The sequence below is a fragment of the Symphodus melops genome (assembly GCF_947650265.1).
Source record: "Symphodus melops genome assembly, chromosome: 6".
Taxonomy (NCBI): domain Eukaryota; kingdom Metazoa; phylum Chordata; class Actinopteri; order Labriformes; family Labridae; genus Symphodus; species Symphodus melops.
The window spans coordinates 14,083,343-14,101,419 of record NC_136696.1 but is presented as its reverse complement, the minus strand read 5'-3'; the positions used below and the strand labels follow the sequence as shown (position 1 = coordinate 14,101,419).

Below are 18,077 nucleotides of genomic sequence, written 5' to 3'. Positions count from 1 at the left end.
GGCGAAGAAGAGCGTCGTGAACGCGCACAGCAGCTTTGACGTCACTCAGGCGCCCTGGCTCTCTTGAGCCGCTGGTACTGCTGGCAAAAAGATGGGAAAATCAGACAGGCATCTATGGAGTTATTAACGCAAAACGACGGTTTTTGCAGCCAAGAGGATTTATTAGTGACAACAGTTTGACGTCCACCAGACAACGACTAAAGGTAGATTGTTTGGAGATGATCTTTCCGCTGGCTATTGTGTTAGCGAGGGAAACAAATAGAGGTCCTGCTTGACCACATACATTGGACGGACTGGCCTCTATATGTCAAGGTGAGCTGAAGTTAAACGGATGCACATTTTGTAATTACGTTGTCTCCTTGATTTCTGACAAGAGTAACAGATATATATGCGGACCTCTGAATTGAGAGACTCTTAAATGTAAAAGAGGTGGAGTAACATGGATCTTTGATGTGGGTGTCTCCAACGCAGACCCTAGACTCTGTCGCTAGGATTGTGCAAAATACTTTAAAAAAGGGTTGAATGTGCCCCATTTTGACTGTATTATATAGAGAATATCACATCAAAAATTCAACTCTCCAACTAAAGGGCTATTATTAATATTTGTGTACAATTTTACAAGCAGAATTTTTTTTCTTGCAACGTCCACCATTGTCAATCCCATTTTCCTCCCTTGTTAGCTTCATCCACACAGCGTCAGCACATTGGGAAAATATTTTAGGATCTAAGAATTGGTCGGCATGTTATATTTACGAGGCATTTTTAACACGATTTAAAGTAAACAGAAACGTTAAATGTTTTTTTAAAGGTTACAAAAATCCAGTCCTTAGCCGTTATGTTAACGTCTCGCTGCTAGCGAGGCCACGCAGGCTGTTCACGTTAAATGACCGAGCTGAACGTAAAGTCGAAAACAACCTAACTCACATTGTCACAAACATTTGTCGACAGTCTGAATGAAAGATCCGGCAAAGGATAAACGACAATACATTAACCGATCAACCTGAAATCAGTCTTTAGAAATGGTCTACAGTCATGGTACAGCCAGTTATAAAGGAACCACCGGAGTAGACTTAAGCTCATGACTCAATACAGTTACACCTCTGTCTGTACTGCATGAGGGCAATCCAGTTAATGCAGTCAAAGATTATCACAGGGTGGATATCTATAGTCATTATTTGGCTGCTACATGTAACAGACAGGCATGTAATGTACTACTAACCTTTTACTAGAAATGGAGGGACCCATTAAATAACCTTAAGTGAACCCAAAACTGCACATAAGAAACATTCTGCATTGTTTTGTTTTGCATCGATATTCAAAGTTTTATTCTGAACTACTTTAGTTTAGTCAACATTCACATGTCTATATCTGATTACAGATGCTTTGTATATGTGCAGTTGTATTTAGAGTGAACAACTTGTGTTTTATTTACAGGATTTAGGACATTATTCATAACACTGGGTAGCTCCTGTTGAAGGAGGGAAGACTGGAAGCATTGTCTGTCTGAGAGTGGCGTGCACTGGGCGTCTATTTTACCATGAACATTGTGCCCACCATCTCCAGTTGAAGTAGTCCTACCAAGACATATTCACATAACTGGTGAAGTGACAAACACAAAATCACCAAGACTAAACACCAATTGTTGAGGTCATATTTTACGTTTTGCTGTCAGCTCCATTCTTCAAGATGTACGGCAGCGCTCGCTCTGTCAGCAGAGGGGATGCCAACCATAGTGGAGGAAGAGATGGAGGTGGTACCGGTAACCAGGGATCAGGTCGTTCCCCTCGCCTTCCACGGTCTCCTCGGATGGGGCACCGTCGCACCAACAGCACCGGAGGTAGTGGAGGGGGTCCTGGAGGAGCTGGAGGCAAGACGTTATCCATGGAGAATATCCAATCACTCAACGCTGCATATGCCACCTCAGGACCAATGTATCTCAGCGACAATGAGGTTGCCATGGCAGGTGACCATCTTCCCAAAAGTGGTGGGACAGTGACGACAATGGGAAGGCAAAGGGTGGCATATGGATCAAGGAGCAGCAACAGTGGAGTTGTGGCTGCTAGCACACCCAACATCTCCACCTCAGTGCCTGCCAATACTGTACTGCCAGCAGGCATGATGGCAGGTGATGCACTAGCTTTTGGGGACCACCACATGGCTTCCACTGTGCCCCATTCTCTGAGGCAGGCCAGAGACAACACCATACTTGATCTACAGGCTCAGCTAAAAGAGGTATGTTATCCCAGTATTAAAAAAAAAAAGAAAAAAGAAAGTGTTCTTGCCATCTTCAACAGACCACACCTGATACAATTTTTATATGCCTCCCCTTTCTCCTGCTTTCTTAGGTGCTGCGTGAGAACGAGCTGCTGCGGCGAGAAGTGGAAGTGAAGGAGAGCAAGCTTAGCTCCTCAATGAATTCTATCAAGACCTTCTGGAGCCCCGAATTAAAAAAGGAGCGTGCCCTTAGAAAAGACGAGGTGTCTAAGATCACTGTCTGGAAAGAACAATATCGTGTTATTCAAGATGAAGCACAGGTGAGTGAGACATTTTTTAATTTAATTTGTGTAGAAATAGCAATGTGCCTGGGCTGAAAGTGTTGGCTGCATGTATTTCTTCCAGTGTGTCAGCTTACGTGTGTTTCACTTATTCTTCTCTTTGCATAGGTTCGTTTTTGAGCATCCAGTTAATCCTCTTATACGCTCCTATATGTGCATGCTCAATAGATGACACATGCCGTATGCCTAGTGGCTGCTTTTGTGCGTCTGTATAGGAATTGTTGTGTTTTTGAAAAGAATAGAAAGATGGAGTAAATTCACATTTAGAGCAATGTTTGTTTAAATGAGATATCCAACTGCAGAAAGTACGAAACAAACGGGTTGTTTTTCAGAAGAAGAAATAATGCTCTTTTTGTAACATTTTGATAACATGCCTTTCAAATGATTAAAATGTAATGTTTTCATGGGGTAAATCACACATCAAGGGATGTGGCAAAATAAAGACAGAGTGTACATTTATAAAACAGAGGAACATTTTTAAACTCTAAAGATCTTTTCTAACTGAATCTCAGAGTCCGAGTGTTTACATGTACTGTACAACCTGTTCATACATTGATGTTGATAGCTTTTATTCCTTCTGATACTTTTTTAATTCAGTAAGCTTTTATAGAGATTCTTCTTCATTCCAGTCCCTTTTGACTTTGCTTAACACAGAGTGAAGGTTCTCGCATGTATACAGTAGTTCCATTAATTTTCAGCATCACGTTTAGAAGTCTCATTAAATCATTTCTGCTGGTCATCCAAAACGCTTCATATCATCAGATCCTAACTGTTTAGAGTATAGTTTTCACAAATATTTCTGTCCCTTAGCCCTCGATCTAAATTGTGTTAAGCAGTGTGTATCAGTTTGCACACACGTAATCTTACTCCATGTGCTGGGGTTGGTGTGATGGCAACCAAACTGGCATATGGCAAAGTCCAGAGTTAAACAATGATGGTTGATGACTTGTTTTTATAATAAACCCCAGGCATCTAATAAATGTTGATTGGTACTGAAACATTAGTTTTTTTGGATGGCAGCGGCTTTGAAATGGTGACGGAGGGCTCCTTGTTGGTGACTGGCCACTGACAATAACAGAAATCCCCATTTATGTTTGCACTCTGAATTTCTAAACGTGTATCAACAATTAATAACAAAAATAAGTGAATAAATATCAGTAAATGCTCTTTGACCAGTGGGAGGTTTAGGGATTTGGGTAAATTAAGTTTCTTTAATGAAGAGTGTGATTGTTTCAGTGTAATTCTTAATAGATGGCTACATCTGAATAATTGGCTGTTTTCACTCCAGCTGAGGTGCAGAATTGCAAAGTGGACGAATTCCCAGTAATGCCCCACCAGTGCAGGGCTAATCAGTGGGGGCTGTAATTTAAAGATGTCTGCTTTCATATGTCAGCCTTCACCTCCCACACACACACACACACACACACACACACACACACACACACACACACACACACACACACACACACACACACACACACACACACACACACACACACACACACACACACACACTGAAAGGCACTGGGCTAATTACAGCTTCAGTTCGTCTTCTCATTTAATGCAAGTCCAGCCCACTGAGCATTCATCAGTTTCCACTGCTGTGTAACATCTATATTTATCATTTGGATGAGTTTCTATGCTGGCCAAAATCATTGCTACAAAAAGGATGCATTCACCTCAGCTCAGTAAATAAAGAAGTAGACGGTCTATAGATGTATAAAAATGTCTTTTATCTTCCCTTTTGCATTTCAAGAGATAAACACTTGCTTCTTGCTAATGTCTTAATGACAACAAAATATCAACAGATGTTTTGAAAAGCGAGTCCTTACACATTTGTATCAAGGTTTTTGGAGTCTATGAACGTGCGAGACTACAAAACGTACTGCGCGTCTTTAATATTCAGGCTTGCGAACTGAGGGTCAATTGAAGTAGAGGACCTGAGTTTGGCTTCTGTATGCTCTGTATTGCTGTGACTTAGAGTTCGGAGTCTTGAGCATCACATCTCTCCTACTTGTGCTCTCTCCTCCGAGACCTGACTTTTATCTCTGCTCAGGCAGAAAAGGTGAGAATATGGGGGCTGAGAGAGGCAGAAGGTGTGTGCGTGTTTACGTACTTGTCTGTGCATGCATCACACTGTGTATGTACTATAGGGAGGGGGGGGGGGGGTTGACAGTGCAGTCAGAGCAATGAGTCAGCCTTAGTCACAGGGTGGAGAGTGTCATGCAAAGGGAGCGTTAAGGAGAGGAGAGGTGAGAGTGTTGGAAGGAGGGGATAAGTTGAGACAAGGCAAGGTGTGTGTGTGTGTGTGTGTAGGAGAGAATAAAGAAGGAGGGGAGGGGGCTGCAGAAGGAGAAGAGAAGCACAGAGAGAAGTGATGGCAGACACTGACTTCTCTGTTTGTTCTGCTGAAAACTCACACAGCTCATTGTCAGAGCAGAGTGTCACACGGCCTTGTGTTGCTGTCTTGCTGCATCTCCGAGTGTTCGTGGCGTCAGATGCCACAAACAATGCAACACTATACTGGGCTGATTGTGTTTCACCACTTGTATTTCTCTGCGCATGAAACAGAACACTGTCCACAATGCCCGGCTGCTGGGGGTGTATCTGTCAGGGCATTACTGAATATTCAGTCATGACTAAAGGCTGATTTTAAACAGGCTGTAAAACAGCACTCTGACCCTATCCTAAAGTGGCGTTGAAGAAGCACCCATATTATTACATTTGTCAAAAAATGTCACATACAAGTAAATCTCTCAATAATAAAGTCCCTGCAAACAGTTGAGGGGTACCAAATGTATGTTTTTTTGTCCTGTAGCACCTCCAGATGACGGTTCAGGCTCTCCAGGATGAGCTGAGGATCCAAAGAGACCTTAACCAGCTCTTTCAGCAAGATCCCACCAGCCAAAGCCGGGACCTGGCGCTGTCTTCTGAACCCTCAGAGGAGAACTACAGGCGGCTCCATGCCGAGCACGAGAGGCAGGCCAAAGAGCTTTTTCTCCTTAGAAAGACCCTGGAGGAAATGGAGCTGAGGATCGACACGCAGAAGCAGACCCTGGGAGCCAGGGATGAGTCCATCAAGAAACTGCTGGAGATGCTTCAGAGCAAAGGTAGCTTTGAGCCCCTGAGAGTGGCACAGCACAGATTTGATCTGATTCATATAAAGCAGGCTTAGTGGTGAAGCCAAAGCACATCTGTTCTACTGAGCAGTTCTTCATTTAGACAACAGATTCAGATTATTGTCCAAAACAGTGTTTAAGTAAAGCCAGCAACGAGAAAAACTCTTTGGAAAAACAAAATCCAAACTGTTCTTGCTCAAAGGTTTTGGTCTCAGGCTGTCACTTCTACTTTTGCCACTTGCCTGTTCCCCTCTCAGCTCCACCCAAGTGCTCTCTTCCACTTGACAAATATGGGTTTTATGTGCTCCATAAACAAACCACAATGCATGCTTTAAACCCAAGAATGCTTCATAGGTCAGTGACGGCGGAGAGCGTCACGCAAAGACTTGTGTCTCCCAAAATATTTTCATGGTACGGTCTTGGAGACGCACAATAACCAGGGATTACACAGATGCAAGAAAGTTCAGAAGTAAACAATTTTGAAATCATTGAATATGTTGTGCAAATTAAGTCAAACAAGTTAGCAATTCAGTTCTGTGCACGCTAGCTACTTGTTTTTTGTGACAGCATCACGTTGACTGTGAAGTTGTGAACACATTAGCTTTAGATATAATTTCCTGCAAGGATTGATTGACCTTTTGCCCGAAGCATAAATTACAGGTTTTTAATTCCAAGCAACACTTTTACATCGACTCAACGGTACCATAAGATGACTTAAATATCTCTCTCCGTGCTTTAATATTGGAAACACGTTTCCACCAAATTTCCCCCATTGGGGGATCAATAAAGTTTATCCTTAAGTTGTTTGTGTTGTGTTCTAGGGCCATCTGCGAAGGCATCCGAGGAGGACCAGGAGCGGACTAGGAGACTGGCTGATGCAGAGATGCACAGGCATCACCTCGAGAGTTTACTGGACCAGAGAGAGCGAGAGATTAATGCACTAAGAGAAGTAAGGTCCAGTCTTGGAAGATGTATCATTTGCCTTTCTCTTTTGAATTTTCTACATATTCTCATGTTGTACATACAGGAGCTGCACCGTCGATATGAAGGAACCCCAGAGTCGACCAAAACCAAGGCTCTGCAGACTGTCATCGACATGAAGGTGAGCTTTCACGGAGAGTTGTGTATGAGTATGTTTGTTGGCGTTTGTCGGTCACATTTTTGCATTCTCTCCATTGAACATAGGATGCAAAACTCAACTCAATGGAACGGAACTTGAGAGACATGGAGGAGGAGCTGCTGATGATGAAATCGAATGGACTCCTCAGCTGTGAGGAGCGTCAGGAGGAGATGAAGCAGATGGAAGTGTACCGCAGCCACACCAAGTTCATGAAGAACAAGGTCTGAGATTACTGAGTTTAGTGACATTGACCTGATGTTGTGTTCGGTCGTTTCATGTTTAACCCCCTGGTCTTTTTTTTTTTTTTTTTTTAAATGACAGATGGAGCAGGTGAAGCAGGACCTCTCCAGAAAAGATACTGAGCTTCTTGGTTTGCAGACCAAACTGGAGACGCTCAACAACCAGTTCTCAGACAGCAAGCAGCACATCGAAGTCCTCAAGGAGTCCCTCACTGCCAAGGAGCAGCGAGCTGCCATCTTACAAACAGAGGTAGGGTAGACACATATACATTTCCATACACTCATTCACAGAGAGGATTGTGGAGTAGCAGGTACTGTAAAGGAACATGTGCTGCACCAGGATTTGTGACTAACAGCACTAAAAAAACGCACTCAATGTCACAAAGACGTTTTTTAAAACTTCGCTTTTTGGCTGATTTGGGTTCAATTATTTCCTGGCCAGGTGGATGCCTTACGCCTGCGGCTGGAAGAGAAGGAGGCAACTTTGAATAAGAAAAGCAAGCAGATACAAGAAATGTCCGAGGAGAAGGGCACACTGAACGGGGAGATCCACGACCTGAAGGACATGCTGGAGGTCAAGGAGCGCAAAGTGAATGTGCTACAGAAGAAGGTGATTTGGACTGAGAGCCGTTTCTTGTGTTGTCTGAAATAAACCTCAGGAAATATTCTTATCAGTCCACAGAATGTGTGTCCAGGGTTTGATTTTCAATCAGTCCACAGAATGTGTGTCCAGGGTTTGATTTTCAATCAGTCCACAGAATGTGTGTCCAGGGTTTGATTTTCAGCAGTACTGATTAGAGCCCGACCGATGAATTGGTCAGCCAATATCGACCGATGTTACCATATCAAGTGACTATATGTATTGGTTAATTTTATTATAGATATGCGCTGATACTATGAGATTTATTCACCAGTCAAATAGCATTTTTTTTAAATTTCACTGTATTACACTAGCAGTTCTCTTTCACCATCATAGTGTGCTAGATGGATTACAACAAATAACCTCAATCTACAGAGTGTCGAGTTGTGATGCATGTACATGAACAGTAACTTCCCAGTTGGCTGACCATCTTTTCTTCATTATATATATTTTCCTAAAATGTTTGATAACTGAATGTGTGGGATCAAGGCAATAAATGTGTATTTCTATGTTTATCTATCTTTAAAGGTCGAAGATATTGACAGATGTATCAGATTATTATTATTATTTTTTAATCCATAATATAGATGTCCTCGCCAAAGATCCCATATCGGTCGGGCCCTAGTACTGACGGTTGCTTGTGTTTCTCTGCAGATTGAGAACTTGCAGGAGCAGCTGAGGGACAAGGAGAAGCAGATGAGCAGCCTGAAGGAGAGAGTGAAGTCTTTGCAGGCAGACACTTCCAATACTGACACAGCTCTCACCACACTGGAGGAGTCTCTTGCAGAAAAGGTGAGGATTTGTTGACTTCATTTGTTTGTGTGTGTTCCTTTTGTTGCAGTGCGTCTGGTTGCTCAGAAAAGTTATTTAGAAGGCAGCTTGTGTGATTGCTTTCATCACCTCCTCCTCCTCCTCCTCCTCCTCCTCGTCCTCTCTAGGAGCGCATCATCGAACGTCTAAAGGAGCAGCGAGACAGAGACGACCGGGAAAAGACGGAGGAGCTCGACTGCAACAAGAAGGAACTGAAAGAGTTGAAGGAGAGACTGAGCTTACTGCAGGGAGACCTTTCAGACAGAGAGGTGAGAAAGAGATGCATAAACACATGCTTACACTCCTGCTTACTGTGATTCTATAAATACAGGGAAACCAGAGATGAGCATCAGTTTTTTTCCATTATTCTCACTTTGCGATGAGTCATAGAGGCCTGTACTGGATTTTATGTATTTTCAGTCTCCTCAGTCCCAGACTGTTGGTTTGATATGCTTGAACAGGTCTATCTTTATTCCTTTGTATGTGGGTGTGTGTGTGTATATGCAGACATCTCTGTTGGACCTTAAGGAGCATGCATCTTCCCTGGCCTCATCTGGGCTCAAGAAGGACTCCAAGCTCAAGAGTATGGAGATCAACTTGGAGCAGAAGAAGGAGGAGTGCCTCAAACTGGAGAACCATCTGAAAAGAGTGAGATCCTAAAACAAAAACAAAAAAATCTGCCAGTTCAGCGGGATCCGACTCAATCCCAATAATATATTTTTGTGAATTTGTGCACATCTCATTACTAACAGCAAGAAGCTAAAGTGAGTAACACTATCCCTGCACTGACACTGTTGATTTCCTCAGGCTCAAAATGCAGCCCTGGAGGCTCAGGCAAACACTGAGCTGGCTGAGCGCATTAAGAATCTGGAACAGGAAGTGGCTCGCCACAAGGAGGACTCTGGGAAGGCTCAGGCTGAGGTGGACCGCCTGCTGGAGATCCTTCGGGAAATGGAGAATGAGAAGAATGACAAGGACAAAAAGATCAATGAGCTGGAGAGGTGGGTGGGAATATGTACAGTATGCCAGCGACTTTGCACTATGTGTCAAGATGTGAACATGTGGTGTTTAATTCATGTTTCTTTTGAGTGTAATAGCTCTGGAATAACAAGTGTCTTTTATCACAATGTGACAGGGTGCGACAGAAGTTTTGAATAACTTGAGGCTTTTGCTGTTATTGCTACTTGTTGTAGGACCGGTTAGCTTGGATGTGCATGACTATATACTTTTCTAAAGTAAATTTACGACACTGACGAGAATGTTACCCACCAGAAATTGAGTATGGTGAATATTGGTGGACTCTGCCATTTAAACAACTGAGAAATATGACTTTGAAAGCTGATTGTGCTAACTGTAATGAGCAGACTTGTAGCTAAAAAGCTAGTAGATGCGGCTAAAAATGATAGCCTAGGCAACTTGAATGTATTTCTATAGCAATTGTTGGTGGTACATGTGCGTGACACAGCGGTCAAAGACGAACTCCGTGGACCCCGGGAAGAATAACTCTTGGATGCAGCTAATGGAGATGTTAACATCCCCACCACCGTCTTTCTCTGTGTCTTCAACTCTTCTTCTTTTATTGAATGTTTTTATTATCTCTCTGCTGCGTTCTTGTCTTTACCTCTGGAATCTCTCACCTTACCAGCTTGACCTCCAGGTCAGTATTTGTCCTTGAACTTTTCTCCCAGAGCCCTCTTTATTTTTTTTGATCATTCTTTCATTTTTCACACCCTTATATTTCTGTTCCCCTCCTTCCTCTTGATATCAAAGTGAAGCAGACAGTTGCCCTGTCCCAACCTATTAAACGCTTAGTTTCTCCCTACAGTTCTTGTTATAATCATTTTTCATCTTTTTTTCAGCTTCACAGTCTAACATTGAGACTTTGTAAAGCTCTCATCAGTCTTACCAAAGTGATTCTGTAAGGCTGTATGGTTGTTAATCTCATTTTGTTCATATGACTTCATTTGGAAATGCTTGTGGCCATTTTTGTGCCCCCCGTTTCTTTTCTTGTAATAATAATGACAAAAGTCAAGTGTCTTGTGTGACACCTCCCATGTATCGCATGGTGTCCCTGCAGGCAGATGAAGGACCAGACAAAGAAGGTGGTGTCTCTGAAGCACAAGGAGCAGGTGGAGAAGAGTCGGAACGCTCGACTGGTGGAGGAGGCCAGGAAGAGGGAGGACAACATGTCCGAGAGCTCCCAGCAGGTGAAGGTGTGGCGCTGATTTCACCAGTTCTCTTACAAACCATCAAGATCTCTAACTCGACTCTAATGTGCCCTTCTCCTGCTCCTACCGTTCTAAAGGACTCTCTGCGTCTGAAATCTGAGCGCATAGAAGAGCTGGAGGAGGCCCTGCGAGAGAGCGTTCAGATCACAGCAGAGCGAGAGATGGTACTGGCTCAAGAGGAGGCTGCTCGGTCCCTTCAGGAGAAGCAGGTACACAAACCTCGACCGACACACACACACACACACATTTGCTTTAAAGAAATACAAACTCATGATCACTCCTACTGAACATTTCTAAACATATTCAAACACAAAAGAAGCTCCTTCATGTAATTGTAGATTCTTACTATCTCGCCCTTTTTATGGTGTTTTTCATCCTCTCTTCACCTCCCTCACTCTCCTCTGGCCTCTGTCTCTTTCTCAGTTCTTTCATCTCTGCTTGTTGTTTTCTCTCGTTTTCTCTCTGCTACACACTGCCTCTCAGAAGCACTCACTCAAACCAATGCATGAGTCCAACCTCGCCCTCTTAAAGTTGTCCAAGGTACGAGCCCGGTTTGTGTGACCGCCGTCAGTGAGCGACATCGCTCACGAGGGTGGACACAGTAACAGCAACACTTGAACATTTCATGCAGTTCCTTAACAACAACCCTGGAATCGATGCTTTTGTAAAGTTTGAGCATTCTGAGGGCCTTTTGAGATGGATGTTGTTGGATTGCATTATTTTGTACGGTGTTGCTGTTTCCAGCCTGTATACTGTAACTCCCGTGTTATTTTGTTTACCTGCTGTTTGATTATGAGACGTGTCGTTGATTAATTGCTGGTTCGTACGACAAGTAACAAATGAAATTGATCAGTGTGGGGAAAGATTTAGTCTCCCTTTTATACAGTCGATTGTTATTAGAGCATTAATATGTAATGGCGGTACGGTTGTACCTTTTTCAAAGAAATAACAGGTAAATGAAATTCAGTTCTGTAGTTTAAGGTTACTTGTGCTTAAAGTGACCCATAGTCCTCCCTGGCACATATATTCTGCTGCCTCCTTTTTATAGTTTAAAAAATCTTTTGCATAAAAAGTCACATGCCTTCACCCTTGCTTAAAGTTTCTGTTATTATCTATTCGCAATGGAATTGTGGTCATGTATTCATATGTACATGTGTGTGTTCCCAGATGGAGGAGCTGCTGGGGGCCATGGAGAAGGTGAAGCAGGAGCTGGAGTCCATGAGGGCTAAGCTGGCCTCCACCCAGCAGTCTCTGTGTGAGAAAGAGGCCCACCTCTCCACCCTGCGGGCGGAGCGCAGGAAACACCTGGAGGAGGTGCTGGAGATGAAGTAAGAAATGCACGCACTTTCGAACAAATACACACACACACACACACACACACACACACACACACACACACACACACACACACACACACACACACCATACACGGTAGGGTGGAGTCAATCCAGGACTATCGATTACCCCACTTTCATCTTGTGAAATGTCATCCATTTTTAGCCTTCTCCAGCTGGCAGAATGATTTACAGCATGAATAATAAATGATAACTGAGCTATTGACTTGCTTGGTTAAATGTCATGTCAATTCACCCTCACCTCACAGACAGGAGGCGCTGTTGGCTGCTATCAGCGAGAAGGACGCTAACATTGCCCTGCTGGAGTTGTCCTCTTCGAAAAAGAAAAAGACCCAGGACGAGGTGGCCCTGCTGAAGCGGGAGAAGGACAGACTTGTACAGCAGCTGAAGCAGCAGGTGGGTGGAGTTTCATCCAGGGAGCCTTGAAATGATCTCCTAAATGTGACTTGTACAAAATATGTTCTGAAGTAGGAAGTTGACAGGACATCAGATATTAGATTACAGTTCATCGGAGTTTATTCTAACACAGCTGCCATTCAAATCTCATTTAAAATCCTGTTTTCGGTTTCCTGTATGGGTGTTCCACGTTATTATATATTTTTTCCACATTTTTTAATTTTTTTTTACCTCAAATTAGATTTTGACCTCTTTATTTGAAAATATAAATAAACACTTAAATTGAAGCCATTCATCACGTCATGTAGCATCTGATGGTGTATATTAAAAAGCACAGCTGACTCATACAAGCCAACATCTTTTAAAGCAATAAACAAAAAGTTTCTATAAACATTCTGGGTTTTCTGTGATAAAGAGCATTTGTACAGCTGCAGCTTCATTGTACTAATCCAGCCTAGGATTACATAGGAGAACATTTATCCAGTCCAGCTTCATATCAGTTCTTTTTTTTTTTTTATTTATTTATTTTCTATAGATTTATTTTTGGCCTTTATTGATAGTGAGAGGAAAGTGGATAGAGTCGGAAACAGGGAGAGACATGCGGGAAATGGGCCACAGGCCGGACGCGAACCCGGGTCGCCCGCGCGAGGAGCAAAGCCTCGCTATATGGGACGCGTGCGCTGCCGCTGCGCCACCGGCGCCCCATCATTTCTTTTTTTAACACTAGTTTTTGACTGTTTTTTTGTTTTTGTTTTTGATGGGACAGGCATAAGGAAACAGGACATGTTGGGTGGAGAGAGTTTGGTAGATCTGCTGGAAGCTTGTGCTGGGAGTTGTAGTCAAATTTAGCAATGGTTCAAAGATCTTAGCCTCTGTATGTGGGCCGCCTGCTCTACTGACTGAGCTAAACTGGCACCCCAAATTTTTCTTGGTTTATGACATCACTTATCTACTTCTGCTCCTTCATGACACTGAATAGGGTGAAAAGATAACTAATTAAAATTTCTTAATCTATTGGTTACATTAACTTTAATAGCAACCGTACCAAATATCACTGGTTCAAGACACTTTCAGGTTTTTTGGCTGGTGGTTGAACAAAAAGATTCACTTTGGCTTCTAGTAAAAATGAGATGTTTTGTCTTTAACCTTCTGTACACCAGTGTATTAATGAATGCCCTTATTAAAATTTGTCATCATTACTTTATTTTACAGACTCAGAACAGAATGAAATTGATGGCAGACAACTATGAGGATGACCATCTGAAGACTGCTCCCGACCACACAAATCACAAACCCTCTCCGGATCAGGTACCTCGGCTCACCATAAACAGTCACTGCACAGCTTTTAATCAGACTTCTGACTCTGAAGGGTTAACAAAGTAATGTGTGTTGCGAGAGGATGCTGACATTTTGAAATGTATGTTTTCCTCTGACTTTTTCTACACACTAACCAAATGTTCTTTCCTAATGCTGCCATCGGCTAACCTTGTGGCTAAAAGGATGATGAGGAGGGTATTTGGGCCTAGCCAACCTTTTGCCCTCCCCCTCTCTCTCTCTCAGCCATTTTTGTTCAGAAGGGTGAGCTCGTTTGACAAAGCCAAACCCATCAGACTGCTCGTGTTCATTGTTCTGTGGCATGTTCACTCTTCGTCCGTTTGTTATTTTTCTCCTTTTGTCACATTTCATACCTTTCTTCATGATGTTGATGATCGTTGTATATTCATTGCTCTGTGTCTCTGTGAGGGCTCTCATCCCATGCTGTAACAACACTGTTCAGTTATTGCCTTTAAGTGGCTTAAGGAGGGCACGGATCTGTTAGTGCGTGTTTGCATGCAAGTTAATAGGATGAGATGGTTTTGATCCTGGCTCAGTCTCATGGCCGTGAAGCATCTTAGCTTTGCATGCTACCGCTCTGAAACGAATCGTGAGCTTATTCCACTTTGACCCACACAAACAAGTGCATTGGATGCTTTGAAAATCAGTATTTACGACAGTAACACACTTTAGGGAGTTGGCTCTAAGAGGAGATGGTGATGGGTTTGAATGCATGCAGGTGGTGATGTTTTGTGTCTTCATTAATTTGAGTGGGGTCTTGTGTGTGGGTCTTTCATTGTGCTCAAACATTAAAAAAAACAAAAAAAAACGTAGCATCTGTCTTGTGTTGAAACTTGATGATTTTTTTTCTCATCTTTTTCTCATCTCATCTGATTTTTTTTTCTTATCTTTTTCCTCTCTTTTTTCCACACTCTCCGCCTTGTCATTCCCCCCCCCGAAGATGATCACCCCTCTTCTAGCCCTCTCCCAGAACCGCAGTAAGCTAAAGCTCTACATCGCCCACCTGACAGACCTCTGCCATGACCGGGACCCCAGCATCCTCAGCCAGCTCACGCCACCCTCTCACTACCACCACAACGACCCCGAAGACTGGGAGGAGGAGGTCCAGAAGATGAGTGTCGAGCAGGTAGAGGAAGAAGGCCTCGACCTTTGTCTGCATCTCCCCAAATACCATACATGCATCTCTTTCTGATAAACTGCTTCACTTTCTTGACAGTAGGATTGAAATGTAGAAGAAAATAATAAATGTTTTTTTTCCCCGTCTAGTTGGAGCGAGAACTTGAGGTGTGTGAGAAGGAGAGCGGAGAGCTGCAGGAGTACGCCAACTCTGTTCTCCAGCAGATCGCAGACTACTGCCCGGACATCTTGGAGCAGGTAGTCAACGCCCTGGAGGAGTCATGCTGACAACTCTGACCTCAGACACAAACGGGGCTGAGCCCTGGTCTCCACATAAACCTCTAGCTAAGCCCCAGGAGCCCTACCTCCACTCAGTGATGCTCTTGGAAGGATAAGAGGACTTTATCTGACCCGACTGAGCTTCTCTGCCTCGCTCCTTCTGTCCATTCTGAAACAAACCCTCAGACTCTAAAGTGGTTCCTGTGTCATTTGTCTCCGTCAGGCTTGCAAAAAAGAAATTACAGATGTTCAAAAACAGAACATGTACTCATTTCAGACACGACACGGCATACTTGAGGTTCATGAAAAGCCAGCTTAGAAAGTCAGAAGCTGACCATTTAGCATTTGTGAACTCTCCAAATTGGATTTCTTGTTCTTGGTAAAGTAAAATGAAATTGCACACCTTTGAGTCCAGGACAGGTGAACGAGGAGAGAGAGGGAATTCAGATAAAAGAACCAAACTTCAGCACAAAGTCTTTGAGTATACTGCCATGCTTCCTCTCCCTGGAGGTCCTCACTCACTGCAGGAAGTGTACGATCAAGCACAGTTACCTCACCAACACTTTATCTCAGTCTTTGAGCCCTTTAGTCTCTTCTCGCAGGACTTTGAAGTCGAACGCAAAACAGAAGAAGCTTATTCCTGCACAGGAAAAACACGCTCTCAGTCATAGACCACGGGAGCTGCTGAATCCAGAGTGGAGCGAAGAGGAGCTGAGTGAAGAGGGTAAATCATGAAGCCATGTCGATGCTTGCTGGTATTTTAGGTATCGTTCCACAACTAGGAGGCTTGAGTCGCAGCCGTTTGTTAGAAATTGCAGCTACTGGTGGCAGATCGTGTGGAAAAGCCACTCTTAAACCAAATAAATGCATTTTCTCTAAATGTTTCCTCTCCCAGGTCAAGGTTGTAGCCAGAATTAGATGTTAGGTACGTCTTTACTGTGTCCTGTGTGGCTAAGAGAGGGATCGAGGCCTTGACTGTGGACATAGATCAAAGGTCACCTTTTAGTTACACTATATGAGAGAGAGAGAGAGAGAGAAATAAAAATAAATAAATGAAGCTTTCATTCTTGGTGACGTATTAAGTTTTAGATGGTTTTGCACATGACGTCCACTTGTTTATGAGGTATGCAATTATTCATTTGAGAACGTTCTAGTGGCCTTGGAGCATTCACAGAGAAGTACTGGACCTATCACAGGGATGTGGATTTCTCTGTCATATTGGTGCTAAGGCATGATGTTTGGGACTTTTAAATCTGATCATTCGGTTACATCCAAAGTTTCTATAGGTGTTACTTAAGCCCACCTGACCTTTAAGTTTGTTGACTTAATCTTCAGAGACAACTCGTCACTCCTTGCGGTTGTTTTTGTCTTTTTCAGATCACTGAAAAAAGGCAAGTTATACCTCCTTGTTTTTTGAAATCTTCAGGGCTGAGGTTTTTAATTACTAAGTGCATCTATGTTGACAGGAAATTCAAGTCACTTTTGTGCGGATTTTGACTTTTTAAATCAGTTTGTAAATAACGGGATATTTAACACGTACAGTGACTGAATAAAGGTGATTTAAGTGGAAGGTGTTGTGCATTCTTTAAAAAAAAAAAAAAGTTAAAAGCAGTGCAGTTGTCTTTTGTGTCTAATTTTGTCTTCAGGGCAAAATGTGCGTGTGTGACAGTACTGCCATAACTTGCAGAAAGTCATGTTCTATAGAGATATATATATATAAATGAAAATATAATACATATATATGAAAATGTTTACTGTATGGATATGCATTGAATGTTTGCACAGAATCTTGAGGAGCACACTGCTCTGATCAAAATGACCGTGGAGTTAAGTGTCCTCAGCACAAACTGAGCAGAGAAGTGTCAAAAATCTTGTGTCAAAATAACGTGTGAGCTACAAATGTTTTCAAACCGTGACTGTGTGAAGGGAGAGTACAGTTCTTGCATTTATTTCTAATGGTCATTTCTTTTATATCTTTTTCCACAATATGGTGATGTAAATGTATTATCCTCCTGACATATCAGTGTTGTCTTTTCTCCTTGTTATGTCCATGGTTTTATTTGTTGAGTTCAAAGACAACCTGATGGATAAAAATAAGTCTCCAACTATCACGAGTATAACAAAACGGTGACAAACCGCTTCACAAAGTGTTCTAACAAGCCTCCTTTGTGTTTAATTTCAATAAATGGGTGGTTGGAGTAATATTGTTTTTTAAATGAAAACTCAGCACGGCTCTGTTTTCAGAGGATATTAGTTGGACGCTTATTTTTGTGCTTGTTTTTTAAATTCGTCATTAGAGATCAATTTCTCTGTGTCCCCTTTAACCCCAGTTTGGTTCAGAGGAATGTGTTTTGTTTCCCTTACTTTGGCCTGTGTGCTCCTGCCTTAACATCTCTTTTTCTCCACTCCTTGAGGAACACAGAGCTGACCCAGGGGCTTCTGTCAACTTCATGTGATTTGTTTCCTTAGTTTTGCTCTTGTACGAGAAATGTGCTGCCTTCTGTTTGTGTTAAGAATCATATTGTGTAAAAGGAAAGATAAACAGACATGTTTGTGAGTTATTTGGATTTTGTATGAATGTAAATAAATAAATTATAAGCCTTGATTCTTCTGTTCTTTAACCAATTTGAAGAGAAGTGCTCTTGCAGTGAAGCTCGTATTAGATTTTTTTAGGTATTTTTTAGTACATATGCATGTCGTTTATTTACTGCTGTGTGCCTTTGAATTGCCCCACAGGGACAAATAAAGGTTTGGGTTTTTTTATTGAATTTAAAGGGAAGGAAAACGTGTCGCATCTCATTTCCTCTTTGATTGTTGGAAAACAATTTTAAGTTACAACACATTTCTCCTCTGAGGATCAACAAAGGAGAAACTTAACCATCAGG

General features: G+C 42.5%; 1 protein-coding gene across 4 annotated transcripts; it reads left to right on the top strand.

Moving 5' to 3' along the window:
• On the top strand, window positions 1-17,794 carry LOC306825761 (ELKS/Rab6-interacting/CAST family member 1-like). Of its 4 annotated transcripts, none has more exons than XR_013779310.1 (21): window positions 1-312; window positions 1,435-2,232; window positions 2,346-2,534; window positions 5,374-5,665; window positions 6,496-6,623; window positions 6,702-6,776; window positions 6,860-7,015; window positions 7,116-7,283; window positions 7,476-7,643; window positions 8,328-8,465; window positions 8,612-8,752; window positions 8,991-9,131; window positions 9,291-9,484; window positions 10,129-10,140; window positions 10,561-10,696; window positions 10,789-10,920; window positions 11,879-12,039; window positions 12,315-12,462; window positions 13,675-13,770; window positions 13,962-14,040; window positions 14,738-14,852. XR_013779310.1 is itself a non-coding variant. In XM_079346716.1 (21 exons), the coding sequence occupies exons 2-21, from the start codon at window positions 1,687-1,689 to the stop codon at window positions 15,199-15,201; spliced, it is 3,345 nt and encodes a 1,114-aa protein (XP_079202842.1). In that variant the 5' UTR covers window positions 2-312; window positions 1,435-1,686; the 3' UTR covers window positions 15,202-17,794. The 4 variants fall into 4 exon arrangements, 2 of the variants coding, with proteins under 2 accessions (XP_079202842.1, XP_079202843.1); XM_079346716.1 differs by lacking the exon at window positions 13,962-14,040 and adding an exon at window positions 15,064-17,794 and having other exon boundaries at window positions 2-312; window positions 14,738-14,923; XR_013779311.1 differs by lacking the exon at window positions 10,129-10,140 and having other exon boundaries at window positions 2-312.
• The last annotated feature ends 283 nt before the right edge of the window (window positions 17,795-18,077 follow it).

Bases quoted from the DNA above. Each gene is read 5' to 3' on its own strand.
- LOC306825761 (XM_079346716.1), top strand. From the start codon at position 1,687: ATGTACGGCAGCGCTCGCTCTGTCAGCAGAGGGGATGCCAACCATAGT. The intron at 12,463-13,674 runs GTGGGTGGAGTT...TTTATTTTACAG, and splicing joins TACAGCAGCTGAAGCAGCAG to ACTCAGAACAGAATGAAATT. The intron at 13,771-14,737 runs GTACCTCGGCTC...CCCCCCCCGAAG, and splicing joins ACAAACCCTCTCCGGATCAG to ATGATCACCCCTCTTCTAGC.